This window comes from Thamnophis sirtalis, unplaced genomic scaffold (assembly GCF_051295495.1).
Source record: "Thamnophis sirtalis isolate CommonGarterSnake01/CBP01778 unplaced genomic scaffold, rThaSir2_p1.2 scaffold_4, whole genome shotgun sequence".
In the NCBI taxonomy this organism is placed as follows: Eukaryota; Metazoa; Chordata; class Lepidosauria; order Squamata; family Natricidae; genus Thamnophis; species Thamnophis sirtalis.
This window is the reverse complement of record NW_028261384.1, coordinates 87250141-87273681: the sequence shown is the minus strand read 5'-3', so window position 1 is coordinate 87273681 and position 23541 is coordinate 87250141. Positions and strand designations below refer to the sequence as shown.

The following is a 23541-nucleotide window of genomic DNA, read 5'->3' as shown; positions in this document are numbered from 1 at the left end:
CTATGGAAATAGGCATAAATCCCCCCTTCCACAAATAGATGCTCATCACATTAATGATCATATATAGCATAGCTTATATCTACCTGTAGACTTGTTCTAACTGTTACAATTAGCTTCAGCCAGGATGGAAATTTTCCAATGGTTTTGCTGAGAAATGATACAATTGTATCCCCATAATCTGGTTTGTGAAATTCAGCTTCATTTAAGCCATCAATCAATATGATGAAGTCTTCATTTGGGATCTTCCGTTCTAGAGTTTGTGAGAGAGACATAGAAAAATATATGCAAAATTATATTAGATATGTTTTAAGCAATTATGTGGCCATTTATAGTTATGGAATTAATTTCCTACCTTTATGAAGGCTTTCCAAGGGTTCTAGGACTCCCCTCCGGAAAGATGCAAGAGGATCTTGAACACAGGATCGCAAACTAAGCATGCTTTGTAGATGTGGTTCACGCAACAGTTGCTCTCTGTATGCAACAAACTGGGGTGAACGGCAGAGCAAGGCTGCTACATTGTGTACGAATTCAGGCACCAGACAGGTGTAGGCATTATCAGCTTGACAATAGTGATATGCAACAACCTATAAAAAGGGAAGCAAACATTAGTTTCTTAGTACATACATATTAAATAAAAAATATTTTGTTTCATTCAATCAATTAAGAAGAGAGAAGTCTGCCAAATATCTGGAACTTAAGGGGATCTAAAAAGAAATATTAAAGACTAGTGATTCTTATACACTCTAGATTGTGCCTCTAGTTTTTGGTTCTGTTTTCCATTCAGCTGTACTCTTTTTTATATATACCGTATCTCTTAATTTTTTTTATAACCAAATCAGATTTGCTGTGGAGTCAAGTTAAATAAAGAAATATAAAAATAAATAAAACGTACAACTCTCAAAACATCAATGGACTTAGCCTATTCATTGGAAATAGTACTTGGTAAATAGTATAATAAACAGCAACATTTTGTTTTAGATTTCTAAAACTAAATGAATAAAATATGTAAATATTTCAGGAGACACTAAGCTATTTGGAGGCCATTGTCACCTTTGTCCCTAAATAATAGATAAACATTGGAGTCCTTCAAAAGGCTGTCACCAAATTTTAATATACAAGAGAAAAAATAGAAAGGATTCTTTTAAAAACTAAATTTAACTATTTATCTTATTCTGTTTTTACTGCATTGAAATATTAATCACTTTATTTTATTTTTAAAACAACCTATAAATTATGATTTACTGCAGCTGCATAAATTTAATATATTTCCCTTCCACAAATTAATCTTTTTGTCATCTAATGTAGAAAAAGCTTGGTACTAGAGAACACATTTATGACAGGTTATCACAGAGGGCTGTTAATAATCCACAATCTCTTTCCCTACAATCCATACTGTTGCAACCACCAATTGACATGGTGGGGGTGAGTGTACATTTGTAAGAAATCACCACTATATTTCATTCAGGGACTAATTTTCTTCTCATACCTTATTCCAAAGAAAGAAAGCAGGTGATCTGTGGATTTTTTCCACTCCCATTTATTTCTCTTGCTTTTTTCTAATGTCAGAACTAAAAGGTATATTAGGCAATTTTCCAAACAAAATGAAAGTAGCAATATAATAAGTTACAGGTAACTATCATGTTTATTTATATTTCATATTTCTTAACCACCCATCTCCATCAGAGAGGAGCTCAGGGCAGTGAGAGGGGGGCTCTGGGTGGTGTACATATATATTACAGTTAGCAACCAGATTATCATTAAAAGGTCAAATAAATAGGATATTGGGTCTCTGTCAGCAGCAAGGAAACTGCATAAACATACAAAATTTACAAAAACAGCTCAGAATAATCACTGATATAATGTTCCTAATAAAGAATTCTAATTGCATTTTGTTTTGCATTGTTCTCAAATGACTAATTCATTATTCCATGATTGAGATGGCTAGTTCTCACCTGGCAAAAGCCAGCCAGGATTCCTTCCTCCCAGGATTGAAGAAGAAAAGGCAAAAAGGGTGTTGGTCTTACCTGACACACTCCTTCTTGATGTGTAATCCAAAGCATGGGTATTGACTTCACCTTCTTCCTTTTAGAGACTGAATCCAATAACTTTTTCTACCATGCACCTCCTGGCTAACTCCCAGTGATGAAGATGTAACAGATGACTTGACGTACTCCTTGTCCCCCCCCCTCCTGGACTCAGGACCAGACTGTCATCAGGGTGGGATTGGATTATCACGTCAACACATCGAGAAGGAACATGTCATGTAATATCAACGCCCTTGCTTCATTGTGCTAACGTGAGAATCCAAAGTATGGGATATACCAAAGCTGGCTTGTCCTAAGGGTGGGCCGTATTCTGGTCCTGAGTTCCAGATTTACATGCACTTTCTGGACAACCCTCTCAATGGTTCAAAGGTTTCAAGGAGATTACTTGCAGGACTTTGGGTAAGTCCCAGGTGGGATACCTGTGCACCCCAGAGGCTTTAAATTGATTGCTCCCTTAATAAATCTGTGCACCATAGGATGGTGCATGAGGGAATCTGGATCCCCGCATGATAACACCGATGCCAGCGCTGCGACCTGTCTGCGAATGGTGTTTGGGGACAGTCCTTTGTCTAGCCCATGTTGAAGAAATTCCAGGAACTGGGCCATCGTAACTGAGATGGGGTCTACTCCACCCTTGGAGCACCAACCAAGAAAGGTTCTCCAGATAAAGTTGTAGATCTTGTTAGTTGAAGGTCTTCTGGAGGTCTGGATTATTCTAATAACCCTGCTGGACAACTTGTCCTGTGTCGGGGCTCTCCACTCAAATGGCAGACAGTCAGCTGTAACCATTGTGGCTCTGGGTGCACTAGAGCCCCCTGACTGAAGGATATCTTTTCCTGTGGGATCCTCCAAGGTCTGGCTATCAATAGGCTGACCAGGTCTGAGAACCACAGTCTCCTGGACCAGTGGAGAGCTAGTAGCAATACTTCTGCTTTCTCCTCCAGCACCTTCCTGATTACCCTTGGGATCAAAGGAAGCAGGGGAATGTGGAGTGCATTGGCCTGCTCCACCCTTGTTGTTACAAACCTGTGGTAAAATCTCAGCAGCTAACTTTTTAATGGTATGGCAAAGAAGTCTAGAGACCTGAACCGATCTGTCATTTCCTTGAACAGTCTTGGATGCAGGCGCCACTTCATGTGATCGACTGTGGTCCTGCTGAGCCAGTCTGCCTGGAAGTACATTGTTCCTGAGATGTGTTGCGCTTTGATAAAGATACAGTGTCTCTCTTCCCAGACCCCCAACTGCTCTGTCTCTCGCATGAGCATTCTGGAATGCGTTCCCCCTTGATGTCTCATGGCCGGGCAAACTGCCCTGAGTTCCAGACAGTTGATGCTGTTTGTTAGGTCCTCCTGGAACCACTGCCCCTGTGCCATCTGCGCCTGACAATAGGTGCCCCAGCCGAAGAGGCTGGTGTCTGTTGTGATGATTAGGCGGATGGCCTCCTTGAAGGTGCAACCCCTGCCTATGGCTTGGGACATCCACCAATGAAAGGACTGAAGCACTTTGTGTGGAATTGTCACTTGTTGTATGAATTGCTTTCTCCTGACCTCTGGTAAGGCAATAGAAACCACTGAAGGGCCTTTGTATGTAGGCATGCCCAGGGCACTGTCTTGAGGTACAATACCATCTTGCCTAGAAGTTTGGATAGACTGGCTAGAGGGACCTCCCGGTCCACCAGAATCTGGTCTACTAATGTATTTATGCTGTCCTGCAGTTCCTGAGGCAGGAAGACCTGGCATAATGAGGACTCTACAATTGCCCCCAGGTGAGGCAGATGGGAAGTAGGATTCAGATGGCTCTTTCTGTAATTGACAGAAAAACTGTGGTCTTGAAGAATCCTGATTGTGACCAGTAGATCCTCCATCGCTCGATTGTAGGAGGAGGAGTGGACCAGGATGTCGTCTAAATAGCACTGGATTCAGATTGATAGTGCCCTGATGTAGGCTGAGATGACTTTGATGAACACCCTGGGTGCTGAAGACAGACTGAATGGTAAGGCTCTGCTGCCCTGTGTAGTAGAACCTGAGGAACTGTTGGTATTATGATAGGATAGGCTTATGGAGATATGCCTCCATCAGGTCTATAGATGTTAAGAAGTCACCGTCGCAAATGCTCTCCAAGATGGACTGGAGGGATTGCATTTTGAACCTCTTGTAAATGAGGTATCTGTTTAATCTCTTCAGATCTAGAATCGCTCTCCACCCCCCACTCCCCGAGGCCTTGGGAACTAGAAACATTATGGAGTAGAACCACTGCCCTGTTGTTCTGCCGAGACTGGCTGGATAGCCTGAGTGCACAACAGGTGTTGGATTGCGGCCTCTATGAGGCTCCTCTTTGTGTTGTCTCCTGGTATGGGATGATGTATGAAGAAACGGGTGTGAAAAGAAATTCAAGTCTGAGGGCTAGTCTCACTGTGGTCAGAACCCAGGAGTCGACGTGGTTGCCTCCCATTGGTTCGCGAATAGTGCACTAGGAGGGTCCGACCTGGGGTCACTTGCTGGAAGGGATGGCCCCCAGAGCCATGAAATGATTTCTTGGCTTGGAACTGCTGTTTGGGCCTATCTCGGAATCTGGCGTTATGTGTCTGTTGATCAGCTCCCTGTAGGAATCTTCTTTCAAAAAAACTTGGACCAGCTTCTGCTGGCCGAATGAAGGAACTATGTTCATAAGGCGAGGCCCTCTGGTCCGCTTGTCTGTGCAAGGATGGCAGGATTTTCCTCCTGTCCTTGGTTTCCACCAAGATTGGTTCCATGGCCTCTTCAAATAGTTTGCCACCCGTGAAGGGTGCAAAGGCTAGTCTCCATTTGGATTTGGCATCCGCCTGCCAGTTGCAAAGCCACAGCATGCATCGAGCTGTCACCGCTGATGCTATAGCCCTGTAAGCGAATTTGGTTGTATCCAAGTTGGCATCTGCTTAGAATTCCATCACCGCTATGAGTTTAGTAACATCTTGCTGGAGGCGTTGGTAGTCGGGAGAAATTCTGCTTTGCATCTGACGCAGCCAGCTAAAGAGGCCATATTGAAGAGTGAGGCTGTTGCCTGATGATCCCTGCGAAGGGCTAACTCTGTCCTTCTATCCTCTGATTTCAGAGAGTCTGGTGTGTCTTGGGCCACGAGGTTAGCCATAGTTAGGGCTTCTACTGGCCTGTCTATTGTTGGTACTTGTAGTTCCTCTGCGAAGTCTGAGGCTATGTTATAGAATCTCCTGTCGTTCCCATTTGGATATGTTCCCAGTTGGGCCCATTGTTTTTGGACCACATCATGAAACAATTGTGGCGAGGGAACCTCCTCCTTCTGCCCCACTGGTTGTGTAAACAGGAGGGCATTTGGATTTGGTAGGCCCAGGGGTGCCTTTGAGGTACTAGGTTCATTCCCCATGTTAACTGTGGCCTTAACCTTGAACAAGAGAGGTCTGAACAAGGGAGGTATAAACAGGCTTGTGAAAGCCTGGAGCTCAGGAACTGACCCCTCGTAATCTGAGAGACTCCACTCTCTCTGATCCTCCTCTCCTAAAATCCAATCCTTGCTTTGTAGAGATGGAGTGGGGGAGGTTGGCTCCCAGACATTTCTCAAGTCCTCCTGACCCTGGGGTGCCGGGTGTTGGCTATATTCCAGGGCTGAGTCTGATGTCATACCACCCTTCTGATTCCCGTTGAAGAGATGTGACCAGTCCCTGTGTTAGGGATATCAAAAGGCTCATTTGTTCAGAAATTCTTGAGTTTAGGCTCTCCCCTGGGCGGATACCCACCGCTGTTGTGGTGAAAGCGGCCTCAGGGCCCATATGCATCTACCTTAGGTCAGGCTCCTATCCATTCTCTACTGACAGGCTATTTGGTGGGAGGATAGCTCTATGGTGACCAATTTGGGAGGCTTCAATGACTTTCATCCCTGGCTATCTCTGAGTGCCCTAAGAGATGATTGCCCTAGAGAACTCTGTTAATACTCTTCGCTCAGCCTGTTTTTTTGCCTTTGAAATCTCCTTTTCCAAGGCTCTGTCCTTCCTCAGGGCATCCCTTTCCTGAGCTTTAGAAATCTTCCTTTTTGCAGCTAAATTTCCACTGTTCACCTTTGCAGCTGCAGAGCTTCTTTGTTCTATCTGGGGATGTGCTAAAAACCCGCTTTTTTCCCCAGTCATGTAAGCCATCTGGTGGTTGTCTGGTGCAGCCATACTCTCCATCCTTTGATGTGCTGGGAATTTTCTCGACCGCTGCTGTGGAAGCAACAGGCTGTCTGCTGAGGAAAGTGCGCCAAATATTGGTTCTTCTATGAAGAAGCTGGAAATGGCAGCTGGGCTGAGAGATTCCAATCTCCAGCCCCTTAGATTTTGTGCAGCTGCTGGCCAATCTGGCTAGCCAGCACTTTCTTTTCAGTGGCTGTGCCTCGAAAATTGCTTCTTTTCTTGTTGCAGCACCAATCATACCTGCTAACTAGCTGGAACGGCTGCCAGTTAGATTACGTAGCCAGCTGTTAGACTAGGTAGGTAGCTGTTTCCTCCTTCTGAAGATTCCTCCTGACGGAGCTTGCTTCAAAACCCCCCCTCTCTCTCTTTAAATCCCCTCCGGCGTCGATCAGATGGTTTTTTAGCTTTCCGCCTTGGGATTTCTTCCATTGGGCTGTTCCCGATCTTCAGCTGTCTGTCCTGCACTTCCTAGCACTCTGCAGCTAACTTTCTCACAAGTAATAGACCTTACTTTTCAGTCAAGTGCTCCAGAAGCAATGCTTCTGAAGTCCCAGCCTTCCATTCCCCTCCACTGCTCTTAAATCATTAGGCACTCTGATAATGGGAAGGCTGAAATAGGCTGCTTACTAAATGCTGATAATCTCTCTGACCTGAGAATCCAAAGTAAACACAAAACTTCGTTCTGACTAGCTTAATTACACACTCCTCTCTCGGATATAAGACTGAATCAAACTAGGAGTTAGCTAGGAGAGGCGTAATAGAAAGTTAGTGGATTCAATCTCTAAAAGGAAAAAGGAGGAGAATACCTATACTTTGGATTCTAACGTCAGCATATTGGAGAATAGAGCTATCTCCCTTCCTTATTAAAAGTTCATAGGGAAACCTTTCTGCTTCTGATTGGCTGCTTGGAAATTATTTTTTTTCTGGCTTTGCTGGACTCTCCCATCATCTAGATCCATTTATAAGTGGTTAATTGCAATCAAAGACAAAGAGAGACCTAGCTGGCTCACAAATTTCAGAAAAAAATAGAAAGAGATAGAACTTTTTGGGCTTCTTGCACCCAATTCAGTACTGCAGGGTCTGGATAAAGCAGTTTCTTTTTGAATCGAAAGTACGAAAATGTGTGAAAGTACTAAAGTATGGCTACACACACACACACCCCCCCCAATATATGCCTTTAGATGGGGGGAATTTGTGTGTATATATGCGAGTATATGTGCATTTGTGTGAGGAATCTAACAGAAGGAAAGTTTATAAATACAAAGAAATTGTGCATTTGTGCCTGTGTGTGAAGAGATTGTTGCCAATAGCTATGTGTGTATATATTAAAATATATGCGGAGACCAGCAACTGATGTTACGGTGAAACGATGGTCATTCTTGGGGCTCCAAGACTGCTACCGAAATTCCAGCCGCAGAACAGTCCAACTGGACCTAAACCATCCGGAAGAGATAGTGATAGGAAGGGGCATGTCCTGCCGATTCCAGAGAAACCCGCAAAGTCTCTGGTGATCCATGGATAGCCCTCTTGCCAGCAGCTAGGAAGCAGCCATTAAGCCTGGCGAAACTGCTGACAGCTTCGGAAGTGAAAATGCAGGAGAGAGCATGTCGTTCATGGTGAGATTTTTAACATTTTTTCTGATTTATGAGAACATCCTAAATGAAGAGAACTAATCTAAAATAAAGATTGATGAGAGAGAGTAAGTGGTGAATATAAGGCTACAGTCAAAGTGAAAGTTTTTCTTCTTCTTTTTATTGTCAGAAGCCTGACTGGATTTTCTATTTAGCGTAGTGTTAAATGGAGCGGGCTTTTTTCTTTTCCACTTTTCTGCCTTTTACTTTTTGGACTGTTTGATAACTAAATTCTACTGTTCCATTGTTTAAGAGTCTTTTTTTATATATACAGCGGTTTAAAGTTCATTGTACTATTTTCCTTTTTCTCATTTGGCTTTTTATTTTTTTATTTTTTATTTTCTCTTAATAAGGCAGAGAACGCAGTACAGAGAGAGAAAGTCTTGATAAGTAACACTGCCACCTAGAGGCTTTGAAACTTTGTTTCTATTTTTTGTTTGAATTAATGTTTGGAAAAGGTTGCTCTCCAAGGTTACTGGCTCAGCCAGGACTGACAGGAGAAGAGTTATTTACACAGGTGTTCACTCTGAAATTTTCAGTCCTTGAAATTCTGCCTGGAAAGAATAGATAACAACTGTAAGAGTAAGCCTGGAGTAATCTTGAAAGGCTTTCATGTTAAAAAGTTTTGAATTTATTTTTCTTTTGTTTAGAGAGCTTTAACTTTACAAGAAGTTTGGAAACTATTTCTTTTTCTTTCTTTCTTTTTGCTGGTGGCAGTGTTTACTTCTTTTTGCTGTGAAGTTGGGTCTGGTATCTGGTTGTTTTCAATTTTTGGTTTTTTTCAATTGGGTTATGGCATAGAAAAGATTGAAGATTTTTATTCTCTTTTATGGGTTTTTCTTTTTCTTTTTCCTTTTCACATTTTTGATAGTAAATTTACTTACTATCTCCATTTTGCTTTCTTGTTTTACTCTTGGCTTTTTTCCCCACAGAAGCTTCTTTCCCTTTTTCCTTGGCCTTTTTATTTTCTTTTTCTTTTATCTTTTTACTTTTTTTTACCTTGGACCACCCCATGGTAATTTTGGATTATAATTGACTTTTTTCCTTCCTTTTTTCTTTTTTTTAACCTTTGATCACCTTATGGTCACTCTGGATTACAACTGACTTTTACACCAAGTGGATTATAATATAGAAAAATTTGAAGATGAGTATAAGAATAATAACCACCAGTTCTGCAACAACAACATCCTCCTCCTCACCAGCAGGAGGACAAAGATCAATACAGACAATGTTGCAACAGGAAAAAGAAAAGGGAGAGAAGGCAGTTACCTTAGAGATGATTAAGCAAGGAATTCAGAATTTGCAAGTAAAAACAGTTACGGTCGAAAAGAGAACAGAAAACATGGGAAAAAAATTGAGATAATAGAACAACCAACAGGAAACATTGAACAACGAACGGAGAACATGGAACAAAAAGCAGTTAAAACTGATGAAAAAATTGATAGTATTCAACAAATGGTGATGAAATATGAAGATAGACTACAAAAAATTGAAGTAAAAGGTGACCAAAGAGAGAAGAAAATTGGGGAGATTGACAAAAGACTGAGTGTGATCTAAAAAGATAATATTGGAATACTGAATTGGGAGATGGAAAGGTCAGAATTTTTTTTTAAGATTCCAAAACATAGAAAAAGAAAAAGGTGAAAACCAGGTCTGCAAAAAAAATTTTTTTGAGAACTGTTTTGATTGTTCCACGTAATCTTTATGTTTTTTGGTGCGCTGAATCCAAAAATGACCTCCATTTTGTCATAGGACATCACATTTCCTGACAATTTAGGTAACTGTTAAATAAGGCAATACCTCAAAATAAATGGAAATAGACTTATAAAATTAAAGTTTTATTACAATATTTTCATGAAAATCCTTTTTTGAACTGAAATGAACTCACCTACACACACTAAACTCGATTCTTCTTCCTTGTGAGGCTCCTCTTGGTGCATTTACGCTTGTGAGTAGTATCTGGAATGTCTCTCTGAAGCATCCAACAGTAGTCTGCCATCATTGTAGTGCTCCATTTTCCCTGGTATCTCCTTTCCATCTCTTTAATGTCTTGGTGGAATCGTTCACCTTGTTCCTCACTCACAGCTCTCAAATTTTCAGGAAAGTAGTCAAGGTGGGACTGGAGGAAATGCACTTTCAAACTCATCAGGCAACCTAAAGCTTGAAATGCTTTCAGCATTCTTCCGACAATCTTTTTGTAGTGAGGATCTTTGTTATTGCCTAAAAATTTCTGTACGACTTCTTTAAATGCAATCCACCCTTCTTTTTGAGGATCCGTCATGGTATTGACAAACTCTTGATCAACTATAAGCCTTCTAATGTCTGGTCCAACGAACACACCTTCCTTCAATTTTGCCTCTGACAGACATGGAAACTTGGTGACCAAGTATTTGAAGCATTCTCCATCTCTTGGAAGTGATTTTATAAATTGTTTCATCAATCCCAATTTTATGTGGAGAAGTGGTAGAAGAACTTTATGGGAAGGTACCAAAGTTTCTCAGAGGACATTTTTTTCACCGACTGTTAGCACCCTCAGCTGCCAACTCTTCTTGGCCAGTGATTTTGTCGATCTCAACTGTCCCATAGACACAGAAAACAAGGGTATTTGGTATACCCAGCTTGTTGCCCGAGCAGCATGCACAAGACCTTCAAGTTCCCACACATTTGCCAACCATGGTCTTCATATTTAAGTTTACAAAGAACCAATTCCAAGTTCTCGTAGGTTGAAGGTTTCCTTCAATGACCTATAGGTATGGAAGTATAAAAACCGTTGTGGAGTAAAACTGTTTTGAGACTTCTTTTTGAAGAATCTGTACAAAGAGGCCATTGCTCTGAATCATATTGGATTTTAAATTGACCCATCAGACCTTCGACATCGATGCAATAAAACAACTTGTCTTCCTGGGCGAAGTAAGGAACAAACTCCTTTTCATGATGTCTGAACCATGAAGATGACATTCCTGCTTTTCAGCCTTGATCCGAGTAACTCAGCGGAATCTTTGGAAAGATTCAAGTCTCTTACTAAATCATTCATTTCCTCCTGAGAAAACAATTTTGGTCTTGTATCTTCTTCAAAGTCAGAACTTGATTCATCATCTGGTTCAGGTATGACTTCACCTTTATCAGAGCTAGGTATCTCTTGCAGAGTAGCAAGGGGCTTGGGTTCTGGTATATCTGTGCCATGGAGAATGGAACGAATTGCTGAGTGAAGATTGGGGTATGAAATGGAATGCTTCCATTTGGAATTAAACCCTTTCATATCGCATGAACAAAAGTAACAGTCATCACTATGGTTCTTTTGCTCTCGCCATACCATAGGAATCCCACAACAGAAAGATTTTTTCTTACTCTTGAACCAGTTTCAGAGGTCCTCAACACATCATTTTCACACTTTATGAGGCACCCAAACTTTATCTTGATCTCCAATTTTTAATCCAAAGTATGCAAAGTATACTTTTTTCACAAAGTCTGTAATATTCTGCTGTTGCTTCAACACTGTATATTCACCACAGATGAAACAGAAACTGTTTGGCAAATTAATACACTTTCACGGAGCCATAACATAATGGTTGAAGAATGATGAGCTAACATGAATTGCAATGAAAAAGTGTGAACAGCCTAGAATCAAAAACCTGATGATGATTTGTGCACAAGTGTGGCATGCAGGAGAGAGCAGCTCTGTGTCTGTACATGAGACGTCACAGTGCTGGCCATGCCCCCTGCACTGACAGGAGATGCTGCTATCTGCCCTGTGTCTCCCTCCCACTGGATTCTTCAGGAAAGATTAACCCCTTCAACCATTAGAAGCACAGACTTAAAACTTGCTTAGCTTATGTATATATTGCTGACCATCAGATTTACAGTACTATATTTTTTTTACATAACTTGGACAAACACTTTAAGTTTTTTTGGCATTTTATATATTAAATGCACTTATGTGAATTAATTAATAGTAATTTGGACTTTAAATTTGGTTAAAAACCCATAATATAAAAAAATACCAAAAATTAAAAAAAAATGATAAAGGTGAAGACAATTTTGCATGTTTTGCAATTTTGCAAATCATGACGTCTAGGAGTTTTTTCAATATTTTATTTATTTTCAGTGCACCAAAATACATGGAAGTTAGATGAAAATAATCAAACAGCTTTTTAGTCACAGACCTGTGTAATGATAGAAATCTTGACAAATGTCCTCGAGTTAACCCAAGAGAAGATGGCCAATGCTATAGATGAAGCATTTCGAGCTTATACAAGATATGAAACAAGTACTTGGGCATACCACAACCCAATGATAATTAAATGGAAAGGACAAAGAAAATGATCTAGGTGGACATTAAACAACACTATATTAAAAAAGAAAGACTTTGTACAGAAAATGGAAAAGGAATTGGCCAAGGTGGCGCAGTGATTAAATGCAGCACTGCAGGCTACTGCTAGATCAGCAGTTCAGCGGTTCAAATCTCACCGGCTCAGGGTTGACTCAGCCTTCCATCCTTCCGAGGTGGGTAAAATGAGGACCCAGATTGTTGGGGGCAATATGCTGACTCTCTGTAAACCGCTTAGAGAGGCCTGAAAGGCCTATGAAGCGGTATATAAGTCTACTGCTATTGCTATTATTGCTATTTTTATTTAAAGAAAATAGAAAAAAGGAGACATCAATGCAGAACCTCTGGGACACAATGAAGGCCTATACCAGAGGTCTGATAATTGACTATACAAGGAAGAGAAATATAAAGAAAAGATAAAACACTTAAAGGAATTGACAATGAATATAAGAGTCTTGAAAAAGAACTACAGAATTCCCCACAAAAGAAGGGCATTAAAGTAAGAATGGATACGATCAAACACAAAATTGGGTTAATGGAAAAAGAGGAATTAGCCCAAAAAATTAGGGGCGCTAAACAGAATTACTTTGAAAATGCTAATAAGCCAGTCAGATGGTTGGCATACAAACTGAGAAAAGAGAGAGACTCAAAGAAGATATTGCAGTTAATGGATGATCAGGGCAAACCTGTTATGAGAATGAAGAGAAGAAAAAAATTATACAAGATTACTACTGTAAACTATATGATCATGAGAATACAGAAGAGGCAGGAGTGAAACGATACTTACAGGAAGCCAACTTACCCCAGATACCCAAAGAAACTGTAACAATGCTAGAAGGCAAAATAACTATGATGGAGCTAACCGAAGCACTTAAAAAACAAAAGAATGGGAAGACCCTGGGCCCGGATGGGCTACCAGTGGAATTTTATAAGACCCTGCAGGAATCGTCGTCTCTCCCATTATTAGAAGTTATGAATGAGGTGTTGTCAGAGAGGAGAATACCCAAAACATGGTCAGAAGCATATATTACACTTTTACTAAAGGAGGAGGCCAATTTACTACAAATTAAGAATTACAGACCAATTTCCCTGTTAAATTCAGATTGTAAATTGTTTGCTTCAATATTGGCAGAACAACTTAAAAAATACTTAAGTAGTTTCTTTCACTCTGATCGAAATGGGTTTCTGCCAAAGAGACAAATTAAAGATAAAGATTAAAGAGGCACATCCTGAAAAACAATTGGCATTGATGTTTTTAGATGCTCAGAAGGCATTTGACAATGTGAATTGGCGTTTTATGCTGTTACAACTGGAACAGATGGGCTTTGGTCAGAAATTTACTCAAGCCATACAAACTATATATTATAAACAAACAGCTAAGATAATGATAAATGGAGATTTGACAGAGTCTATTGAAATAAAGAAAGGGACGAGACAAGGCTGCCCATTATCACCATTACTTTTTGTCTAAATGTTAAAAGTTTTAAATAGAAATGTCAGAGAAGGAAAAGAAATAAAAGGAATGAAAATCAAAAAGGAAGAATATAAGCTATAAGCATCCGCAGATTACTTGGTCTTCATACTAGAGGATCCATTAGAAACAGCACCTAAATTGAGAGAAAAAAATAGAAGAATATGGAAAAGTAGCAGGATTAAAAATAAATAAAGACAAAATGAAGATCTTGACAAAGAATATATCAACAAGACAAAAAGAAGAGTTGGCGGAAACCTTGGAGATGCAAGTTACAAACAAGGATAAATATTTGGGGATATATTTAACAGCAAGATGCAGTGCTCTAAAAGACAACAACGACTATCAACAAACAATAGATCGCGATGGACCTGAAGAAATGGGAAAATCTACAACTTTCAATGATTTTGATTACAATTAAAATGAACATTCTACCTAGAATTTTATATCTGTTCCAGACAATTCCAATTAGACTAGGGAAGGAATATTTTTATGACTTAAATAAAATAGTTTTGAAGTACATATGGGGGGGGGGGGAGAAAGAATAAAACTAAAATTGTTACAAGATACAAGAACAAGAGGAGGATTGGGCCTGTCCAATTGGGAACTATATCACCAGGCAGCAAGTTTGATGTGGATTAAAGAATGGATAACTCTAAGGAATACCAGATTATTGACCCTTGAAGAACATGATCTATTGTTGGGATGGCATGCCTTTTTATGGTACAAGGGAATTAAAATACAGGGGTATTTTAGAAGACATTACCTATGGGAGGCTTTGCTACTAAATTGGGAGAAGATTAAAATACAGTATTATTTAAAAATTCCAGTCTGGCTATCAACTATTGAAGCCTTTTCATACACAATAATATATAAAAAGGAACAAACAGTTAGATATGGTGAAATATTGAATGCAGAGGGTGAACTTAAATCTATGCAAGAATTGGAAAAGGAAGGTATAAAGATGAACTGGCTTTCATATGTGCAAATACAATCTAGATATGACAAGGACCGTAAAGAGGAAGGTTTTTATGATAAAATGACTTGAGTTAGATAAAATTTTGGTGGGTACTAATGAAAAAATAATTAAAAACCTTTATGGACACTTACTAGAGTGTTAAAAGAAGAACAAGTTAAAAATAAGTTAAAAGAAGAACAAGTTAAAGGAACTATGATAGGTTGGGGGGAAATTTTGGGCATGGGATTGAATTAGAGAAGTGGCAGAAATTGTGGTCCCAAAATTACAAAATGACAATGTCAACAGCACAGAAAGAAAATTTTTATAAGATGTTTTACAGGTGGCATCTACCCCCGACAAGAATAGCAAGAATGTTCAAGAATAAATCAGAAAAGTGTTGGAAATGTCATCAGACATTGGGTTCATATTACCATATGTGGTGGACTTGCGCAGAAGCTAAAAGATATTGGACTACGATCCACATGTGGTTGGAGAAAACGACACAAAAATGTATAGACTTTAAACCAGAGACTTTTTTATTGGGAATTATACCAGAAATATATAACAGAGACTTGAAATATTTGATTGTAAATGTTTTAACAGCAGCTAGAATTGTATTTGCAAAAAATTGGAAAAATGAGAAAATATCAACGCAGGAGGAAACTATTTAAAAAATTATGGAATGTGCGGAAATGATTTCTCTCTTGAAATTAGAGAACAAGAAGATAAACAAATTTTACAAGGTTTGGGATTTGTTTTATCAATGGTTAGATAAAAATCATGGTAATGGAAAAAGTGGGAGAACTTTTTATATTTTAAGAATAATAGAATGATATATGCAATACTATAAGGGTTTAGCACTGTTAAACAGATTAGAACGATGTAATGGAATGATGTAATGATTTCAACATATATAATATTTTGTTTAAAACGTAGGAACAATAATTGGAGTTGAACTATTGCTGCAAAATGATATTGTATGTATGGATTCAATATTTAAAATATCTTGTTTAAGGAATAATAATTACAGATGAAAAATTGACATATAACAATAATGTACTTATGTTTATCTAATGAACAATTTGTGATTCGATATATAATTGTAAGTGGTGACCATGGAAAGGACGCACAAAATCTTGCAACCAAATGACACGCTATATGAAATGGAAGAAGGTTGTATGTGTTTTATGTTTTTGTTTGTTTAAAAATAAAAAATAATTTATATATATATATATATATATATATTAATTCTTGTGTAATTGCTTAAAGTATATTAGCAACTTCCCTTGCCACATTCCCTCTGCCATGAAGGCAGACTCAGATTTTGGTTCTTAAATGAAAAGAAAAACATTTAATGGAATAACCATTTTATACCTGAGCAGCAAGTCTTCGCATAGCTTCTTCTTGACGTCTGCGCATTTCTGGTGTTCCGGGACAACTGCCACTGGTAATGGAGGGGTGAGCAGAGGGTTGCTGAGTAAGGGAAAGTTCTCGATTTGCATCAACATCTGTAATGTAGATGAATAGAAACAAATTAGAGTTTATCAGGTCTCTTAAGGATACAGAGTTGAATGGCAATGCTTGTGATTAAATTAAGTGAAGGATGATAGAGCAGAAAATCCTAAACTGTATTCATACATAGATAGAAATATGAGTTAGCATAAGAAATCATGTGAGTTTTTAAGAAGAAATTGGACAGCCATTTGTTTGGAATGCTACAGCAGTGTTTTTCAACCACTGTGCCGCGGCACACTAGTGTGCCGCGGCACAGTGTGAGGTGTGCCGTGGGAAAAACACTCGCCCCCCCTCCCCCAAAAAATCATTTTTAAAATGCGCTTTCTGAACTCGGCCTCTGTTGTCTTGGGAGCCTTCGGGGCGAATTCGCTTAATCTCCCACCGCCGTCGTCCCTTTCACCCGAACCAGAGCTAGGGCAAGCCCCGTGGCCGTTGCACACGTGCGCGATCCTATTTTCTCCAGGGGACGACGAGCCCGAGGAAGAGGGAGCCACGCAAGGGTGGGGCTTGTCATTGCAGGCTCTGGGCTGACCCTGCCTGAGAGCAGCTGCAGCTGCAAGCCAAGAGAAATTGAGAGAGAGGGAATGTGCATGTTGCGCTCTCCAGAAGGGCTAGGGACTGACAGCCGCGGCGAAAGCAGCCCCCGCCGGCCGGCCCTCGCTTTTGTCTGCTGGGTAGTGAAGGCGGCGGCGGCGGAGGAGGAAGCAGCCCGGCGTTGCTGCTCGCCTTTCCCGCTCTGTGCGTGGGAGAATGTGTGTGTGTGTGTGTGAGAGAGAGAGAGAGAGAGGTAATTCATAAAATCCCTTCCCCCTCCAGCCATTCTTCCCCTTTCCTACAACTGACATTGGTTTTTTTAAAAAAAAAATTGTGGCGGAGGCTATTGCAAGTAGATTCGGTGTGTGTGTGTCAGGGTGGAAGGAAAATTGAAGTAAGATTATAAGCACAGTTGTAGTTTTAGTAGTTTTATTTAGAGGCAAATAAATGTGGCTTGCCTCGTCTTTTGGGGCGGGAGGAGGGCTCTGCCATAATTCCACATTAGCCAACAGTTTTTCCATGCTAGAGCTAGAAGTGTTGTGTAAGCCCAATCTATATGAGAACCAATAGAAATTAGTGGATGAATTCAATAAACCATGGTTAACCATGTATAAATGTCTTGTGGAAACATTCCCATGTTGTCCTATTGCAAGTAGATTTGGTGTGTGTGTGTCAGGGTGGAAGGAAAATTGTAGTAAGATTATAAGCACAGTTGTAGTTTTAGTAGTTTTATTTAGAGGCAATTTCACTTAATAACCAAGTTGCCAGTTCCAATTGTGGTTGCTAAATTTTTTAAACATTTTCTAATGGTGGTGTGCCTCGTGATTTTTTTCATGAAAAAAGTGTGCCTTTGCACAAAAAAGGTTGAAAAACACTGTGCTACAGGGTCCCCTACCTCTGCTTGAGCAGTGAGTTTGACCAGAATACCAAGGCTCCTTCAAACTCTATTACTTTTATTATTATGAATTGTGAAGAATTTGCTCTGGATTCTTCTTCTATAACTCATATTTAAAAAGATTAGTCTTTGAAAGGTCACATAGCATTTAATTACTCTGAATGATTTTTTAAAAAATACTACCATGTTTCTGCAAAAATAAGGCAGGGTCTTATTTTCTTTTGACCCCCAAAATATGACTTTGACCTTATTATTGGGGGGGGGTCTTATTATTTTGGTGGTGCAGGAGGCGGCAAGCATGGGACTGATGTCCCGTCACCTCCCCTCCCTGTTCTTCATGCCAGTCGAGCGGCTGACTGGTGCTGCCCTCACGTGTCCCGCCCAGACTCGTGGAGCAGGACTCTGCAAGGCTTGTTATGCCATTGCACACACAAACAGCAGCACCGCCGTGAGCTTCATCATATCGGCACAGCTGGCATTCTGCTGTTCGCAGCTGCACTGATATGTCGATCCTGCCATTTGTGCGGGCAAAGATACAAGCCTTGCAGAGTCCTCCTCCACGAGGCAGCGGTGCGACGAATCTCACAGAGACTCATTTCTGGCAGGTGGGGTGGGGAAGAAGCGAGGCACACATCCTACCTGAGACTTGCAGCTCCATCACATTCCTCACCATTTTGTCCAGGGAAACCTGGTCAAAAAATCTCATGAGTTCAATCAAACTTCTTGAATTTGAAAGGTTTTTTTTTACAAGATGCTTCCCTGGACAAAATGGCGAGGAACGCGATGGAGCTGCAAGTCCCAGGTAGGACATGTGTCTCGCAGCCCAACACTTCCCACCCTGCCCCAATGGCAGCAAAATCCTGGCTGCTTCCCTTCCCCGCCATCTTTTTATTGAGAGGAGTAGCAGGTGGAGGAGAAATGAGATGCATGGAGTGAGATGTGGGTGCTCTTGCCGTCTCTTCTCCCACCCTCGCCAGGCATGGGAGGCTTCATCTGCAGCTTCTAAGCACTGGCCAGAAGCTGCTGGAAGTGGAGAAGAGGCCAGTCAGGCCAGTGGCCTGCTGCCAAGTCTTCCAGCAGATGAGGCAGAGACACAGCGAAGGACGAAATGCTCACTCCTGGGGATGAATCAGATGCTTCACTGGAGAAACTGCCCCACCCGACTAAATCTCTCGCTCCCCAGATTGTCGCCTTACGAAGAAAGCCAGCCTGATGCAAATGCTGCCTACAGCCACCTTTTCATCCTGGTGAAACTTCTCTTTGAAAGGATGATCTGGGAGGGGGGGTTGGGAGAGATTTTCTGCACATTGGCAGCGGCATCTCCTCACAGGGCTTCTCCCGATGTCCCAGCTGCGAAGCAACATCCTGTAAAGGAAGGCATGGAAATCCATACATCTGGGATGTCGGAAGAAGCCCTGTGAGGAGACGCCGCTGCCTATGTGCAGGAAATCTCTCCCCTGCAGATAGTCTTGTGGGCCAGCCAAAGAGGAAGCATCTTCAATTTCGCTCTGTTTGTCTGTGTCTGTGCAGGTGGCAGTGTCGGCAGCGTTTCCTCTCAGAGTTCCTTCTCTCTGGTCTGATTCTCAAATGTTTTCAAGCAAAACATTGCCAAGGGAAGTATCTTTTCCCCCTCCCACACCAAACTTTGCATGTAATCATGACATTTCACAAAGTTCCTTAATCTGCAGCTGCTGGTTCCCTCGCTGTTTTTTTATACACATACTGACATACCTACCATACCTTGAGATGCCATTTCCTCCTCCCAAAATTCCATTTCCAAGAAAAGAAGAGCACTGGGGTGGCACTGGACTTTCCCCCGCCATGGCTCCTCTCAGCCTCAACTTTGCTCCTGAAACCCTGTAGGACACTTCTCTGTTTGAGCTCTGCCAGGGTTCTGGGAGAGACCCTTGGAGAGGCAAGGGGGGGGGGGGAGCTGAGGGCAAGAGGATAGCAATAGCAGTAGACTTATATACCGCTTCATAGGGCTTTCAGCCCTCTCTAAGCGGTTTACAGAGAGTCAGCATATTGCCCCCAACAATCTGGGTCCTCATTTTACCCACCTCGGAAGGATGGAAGGCTGAGTCAACCCTGAGCCGGTGAGATTTGAACCGCTGAACTGCTGATCTAGCAGTAGCCTGCAGTGCTGCATTTAACCACTGCGCCACCTCAGCTCGGGGAGGAGGAGAGGAGAGACGAAATTGATCACTTGATCCCTTTTGCCTTCTTTCCCAAAAGTGCTCCTTGAGTGCAGCCATTTCTGCAGCAGGAGACTCACACTGAACTACTGAAGGGTACTGTAGCAGCAGCTATCCATAATTTTTTTACCCTTATTTTGTCCCTACCCATGTGGCTCACTGGGCCATGTGGGTTGGGATGAAATAATGGTAAAGATTTGTGAATAGCTGCTGCTACAGTACTCTTTGGAATGCCAGTGCGAGGCACCTGGGTTGCATCACTTGGTCCCCTGCTGCTTTTGTGGCCGCAATTGATGGCAAAAGCAGCCATGCTTGCTGGAGGCTGCGACCTGAGCCGCACCCGCAAATCAGCTGTTTTGTGAATGGCAGCTGGAGCGGCTCAGCTGATCCGATTAAGGGGCCAAGAAGCCCTGAGGTGACCAGGGAAGGGAAGGGCTTCCTCCTGTGCTGGCTACACTACCCCCTCACTAGGGCCTATTTTCAGGGAGGGATATATTTACACCTACCCCAAAAATCAGGCCTGGCCTTATTTTCGGAACATGTAGTATTTTTGAGGAAACACAGTATTTTGTAAACTTTTATCTTAGACAGCAAAAGAAAAAACAAATTATATTAATAGATTTTTTTTTAAATGTATTTCAAAATAAAAGTCTATTTAAAGTAATACAGAGAAAGAACAAATTCTCCTGATACAAGCCAAAAGCAAGAAGCAAATGTATAAACATAGAAGGGAAATAATGCAAATCAAAATACTGTTACATAAAATCAGGACAGATTACAATGCTGACACAGCCTACTATAAATGAAATAATACTTCCCCCTAAAGCCTTATTATTTGAATGATAATGTTGTCCATAATTTTCTATAAATGTTACCAAACCATTTTATGAAACTGTAGATTAAACAAACCAAAGGCATTCATCCACACACACACACCCCACACACACTCATCCCAGCATGACCAGGACATAATCCAACCTTCTAATGTGATCAATGCCCATCCCATGGCACATTACTGTTTACTCCAACCATTCCATCAATCTCTGATACCCTCCAGCCTGTTCTCTGGACTCAGAAATGCCCAGCCCAGTCTCAAAACCTTATCTCAAACACTTGCCCACCATACCTATTCTCCAATACTTGTCTCATGGGCCTGACAATGCAACAAATGCAACCATAGTAGTTAATGAAGTGGCCAGAGTAGCTTGTAGCACAGTCCCAAAACAGCTGAAAAGCTGTTTTGGGACCCAAATCCAATCTAATCCAGATTTGACTAAAGATATTAAAATTAAAAATTAATCAAGCCATATCACCAAGGTCATGTAGCATTAACCTCCACTATCTTACCAACATACATTCTTGGATATTTCATATAACTTAAGAAGTCTCCTAAGGCAGGATTCCCAAACCCTGGGCAGCAGCCCATTACCCGGGCTGTGACCAGTTTGGAAGTGAGCCATGCGAGTATCGGGTCAGCACGCATGCACAGCTCTACTCGCACACATGCAGGCCAACACATGCACATGCATTCATAGCCCACTACCTATACAGGTCAGTTCTCCTCCCACTGGGCTACCAAGCACAGGCTGGGGATTGCCGTCCCGAGGCTGGGGATTGCTGTCCTAAGGCTTGAACTTTTTACAGAGTATTCCTTTGAAAAAGAGATTTCGAAAAGGACAATTCTGTATTTAGGGGTAGCTACTATGATTTTCTTGCATTTATCCTCACTGTGTAAGCTTGGCACTTAATTGTTTCAATTAAATTAATTTACCACCATGCACAACCATAAATGAACTATTGCATACACTTATTTCAACTCGCACTGCAATAAAACTAACGTTGAAATATTTACTAAAAATATGAATATGAAGTTCATATAATAAGCAATTTTTATATAGGAACGTAATGGTTCACTTACGTTTTGGGGATGCATGGGGACTGTCTGAAGCAATCTGCCTCATCCGTGTGCCATGACAGCTCAGTGCAACCAGCCTAGAGATGATTGCTGTCTTGCCAAAGCCAATGTTTCCAACTATCACCACACCTCTGTTCACACTGGCATCAGTACTCTGTAAATGTACATCGATCTCCTGGAACACCCAATCCCGGCCAACAAACACGGACTCTGTGGTGATGCTAGGTACCTCAAAAAGCAGGGGTTTCAAAGAGATGTCAGGAGGTCTGTAAGGTGCAAAACGAACTGCAAAGGAATAAAGAAGACACTCAGTTAGGAAAGTATAATACTTCTTGTCTCAAAAGGAAATTGGACTGTTTTCTTTTTTCTTTCTTCTTCTTCAAGGAAAAAAACGCAGTCCAGTTGCCTTTTGAAAAAGCACTTTTGAGACAACTATGATCTGACAATCTCCAAAGACATATAAACTTTTTCTTCTAGACATGAATATAGTTCTCAAAAACATATTCCTAGAGAAAACCTATGTGATCCCTGAGAACTGATACAGACTCGATGGCTTACAATCTATCAGTTCTATTACTATCAATTGTTTTAATTAACTGTGATTATGCCATTCTATTTAGAGGTAAAAAAAAGAAAGTGAAAGAAGGCTAAAAATAATATATTTTGAAAATATTGCTTTAGTCCTTTAAGTTTCTTATTTAATCTTTTTCCAATTAGAGGTTAAAGGTAGGAATGTGGAAATTCCCCTAATATAATTTTGTAAATTCAATATATAGATTGTAGTGTTTTATAATGTAGAAATACTTCAATATTAAAAATTAACACATGAATAAATTTGTTCTTGCTGCAGCTTTCCCTTTATATTAGGGTTTAATATGCAATAATTCTTATAAGAGTTTCAATACATTGAATCATTCAATGCATTTCTTAAAAACAGCAGGAATTAATTTTGGGCATAACCCCAATCTTTTTTAATTAATGGAAAATGTAAGACATGCTCCTTTTTTGCATTAGAGAAGTGAATTTATTCATTTTATTATTTTATAATTCACAATATTATATACAAATAATGTTCGAAATAACACTAGCTTGTAACTTGACTCATGTCTATAATGAAAGCTCGGAAGAATATTGTTTTACCCCCGCAGACTCACCATTACTAATTGAAAAGACTGGTACTGGGTATGTCCATTTTAATGAAAAGAAGGACTAGAAGTGATATGAAAGCAGTGTTCCAATATCTCAGGGGTTGCCACAAGGAAGAGGGATTCAAGCTATTCTCCAAAGCACCAGAGGGCAGGACAAGAAGCAATGGAGGGAAACTAATCAAGGAGAGAAGCAACCTAGAACTAAGGAGAAATTTCCTGACAGTTAGAACAATTAATCAATGGAACAACTTGCCTCCAGAAGTTGTGAATGCTCCAACACTGAAAGTTTTTAAGAAGAGATTAACCATTTAATATTTGTCTGAAATAGTATAGGGTTTCATGCCTGACAAGAAGGTTGGACTAAAAGGCTCCAAGATTCCTTCCAATTGTTCTGTTCTGTTCTATTCTCTATTCTCTGTTATTACAGATCAAATCCAACAAGAAGAGGATATCTGGAAAGAACAACGTTCAGTATCCCTCTTGTCTGCTTCAGAAAGAACAAAGTCCTCTAACTAAAGAAGTAAAAGAACAGAAACAAGGAATAATTGGGTATAGAACAGCATAAAAACATCAGAATAACACTGCCTGCATTGAAGCTTGTTTAAAAAGAAACAGCTACCATAAGCATTAAAAGATGTAAATACTGCAATATCAAATATAAGCATCAACTCATTGCAAAAAAGAAAACCAATTATTGTACAGCACACTGCAGTTATAAATGAATAAC

General features: G+C 40.5%; 1 protein-coding gene across 5 annotated transcripts in view; it reads right to left on the bottom strand.

Moving 5' to 3' along the window:
• TANC2 (tetratricopeptide repeat, ankyrin repeat and coiled-coil containing 2) overlaps positions 1-23541 on the bottom strand; it is a 325867-nt gene that overhangs the window by 67323 nt on the left and 235003 nt on the right. For all 5 annotated transcript variants that reach the window (XM_014062481.2, XM_087713296.1, XM_087713297.1 and 2 more), the window contains 4 exons: positions 21670-21951; positions 15987-16120; positions 353-584; positions 84-250 (listed from right to left, as the gene is read on the bottom strand). In XM_014062481.2, coding sequence (XP_013917956.2) covers positions 84-250; positions 353-584; positions 15987-16120; positions 21670-21951 — 815 coding nt within the window. The remainder of the gene's footprint in view (positions 1-83; positions 251-352; positions 585-15986; positions 16121-21669; positions 21952-23541) is intronic.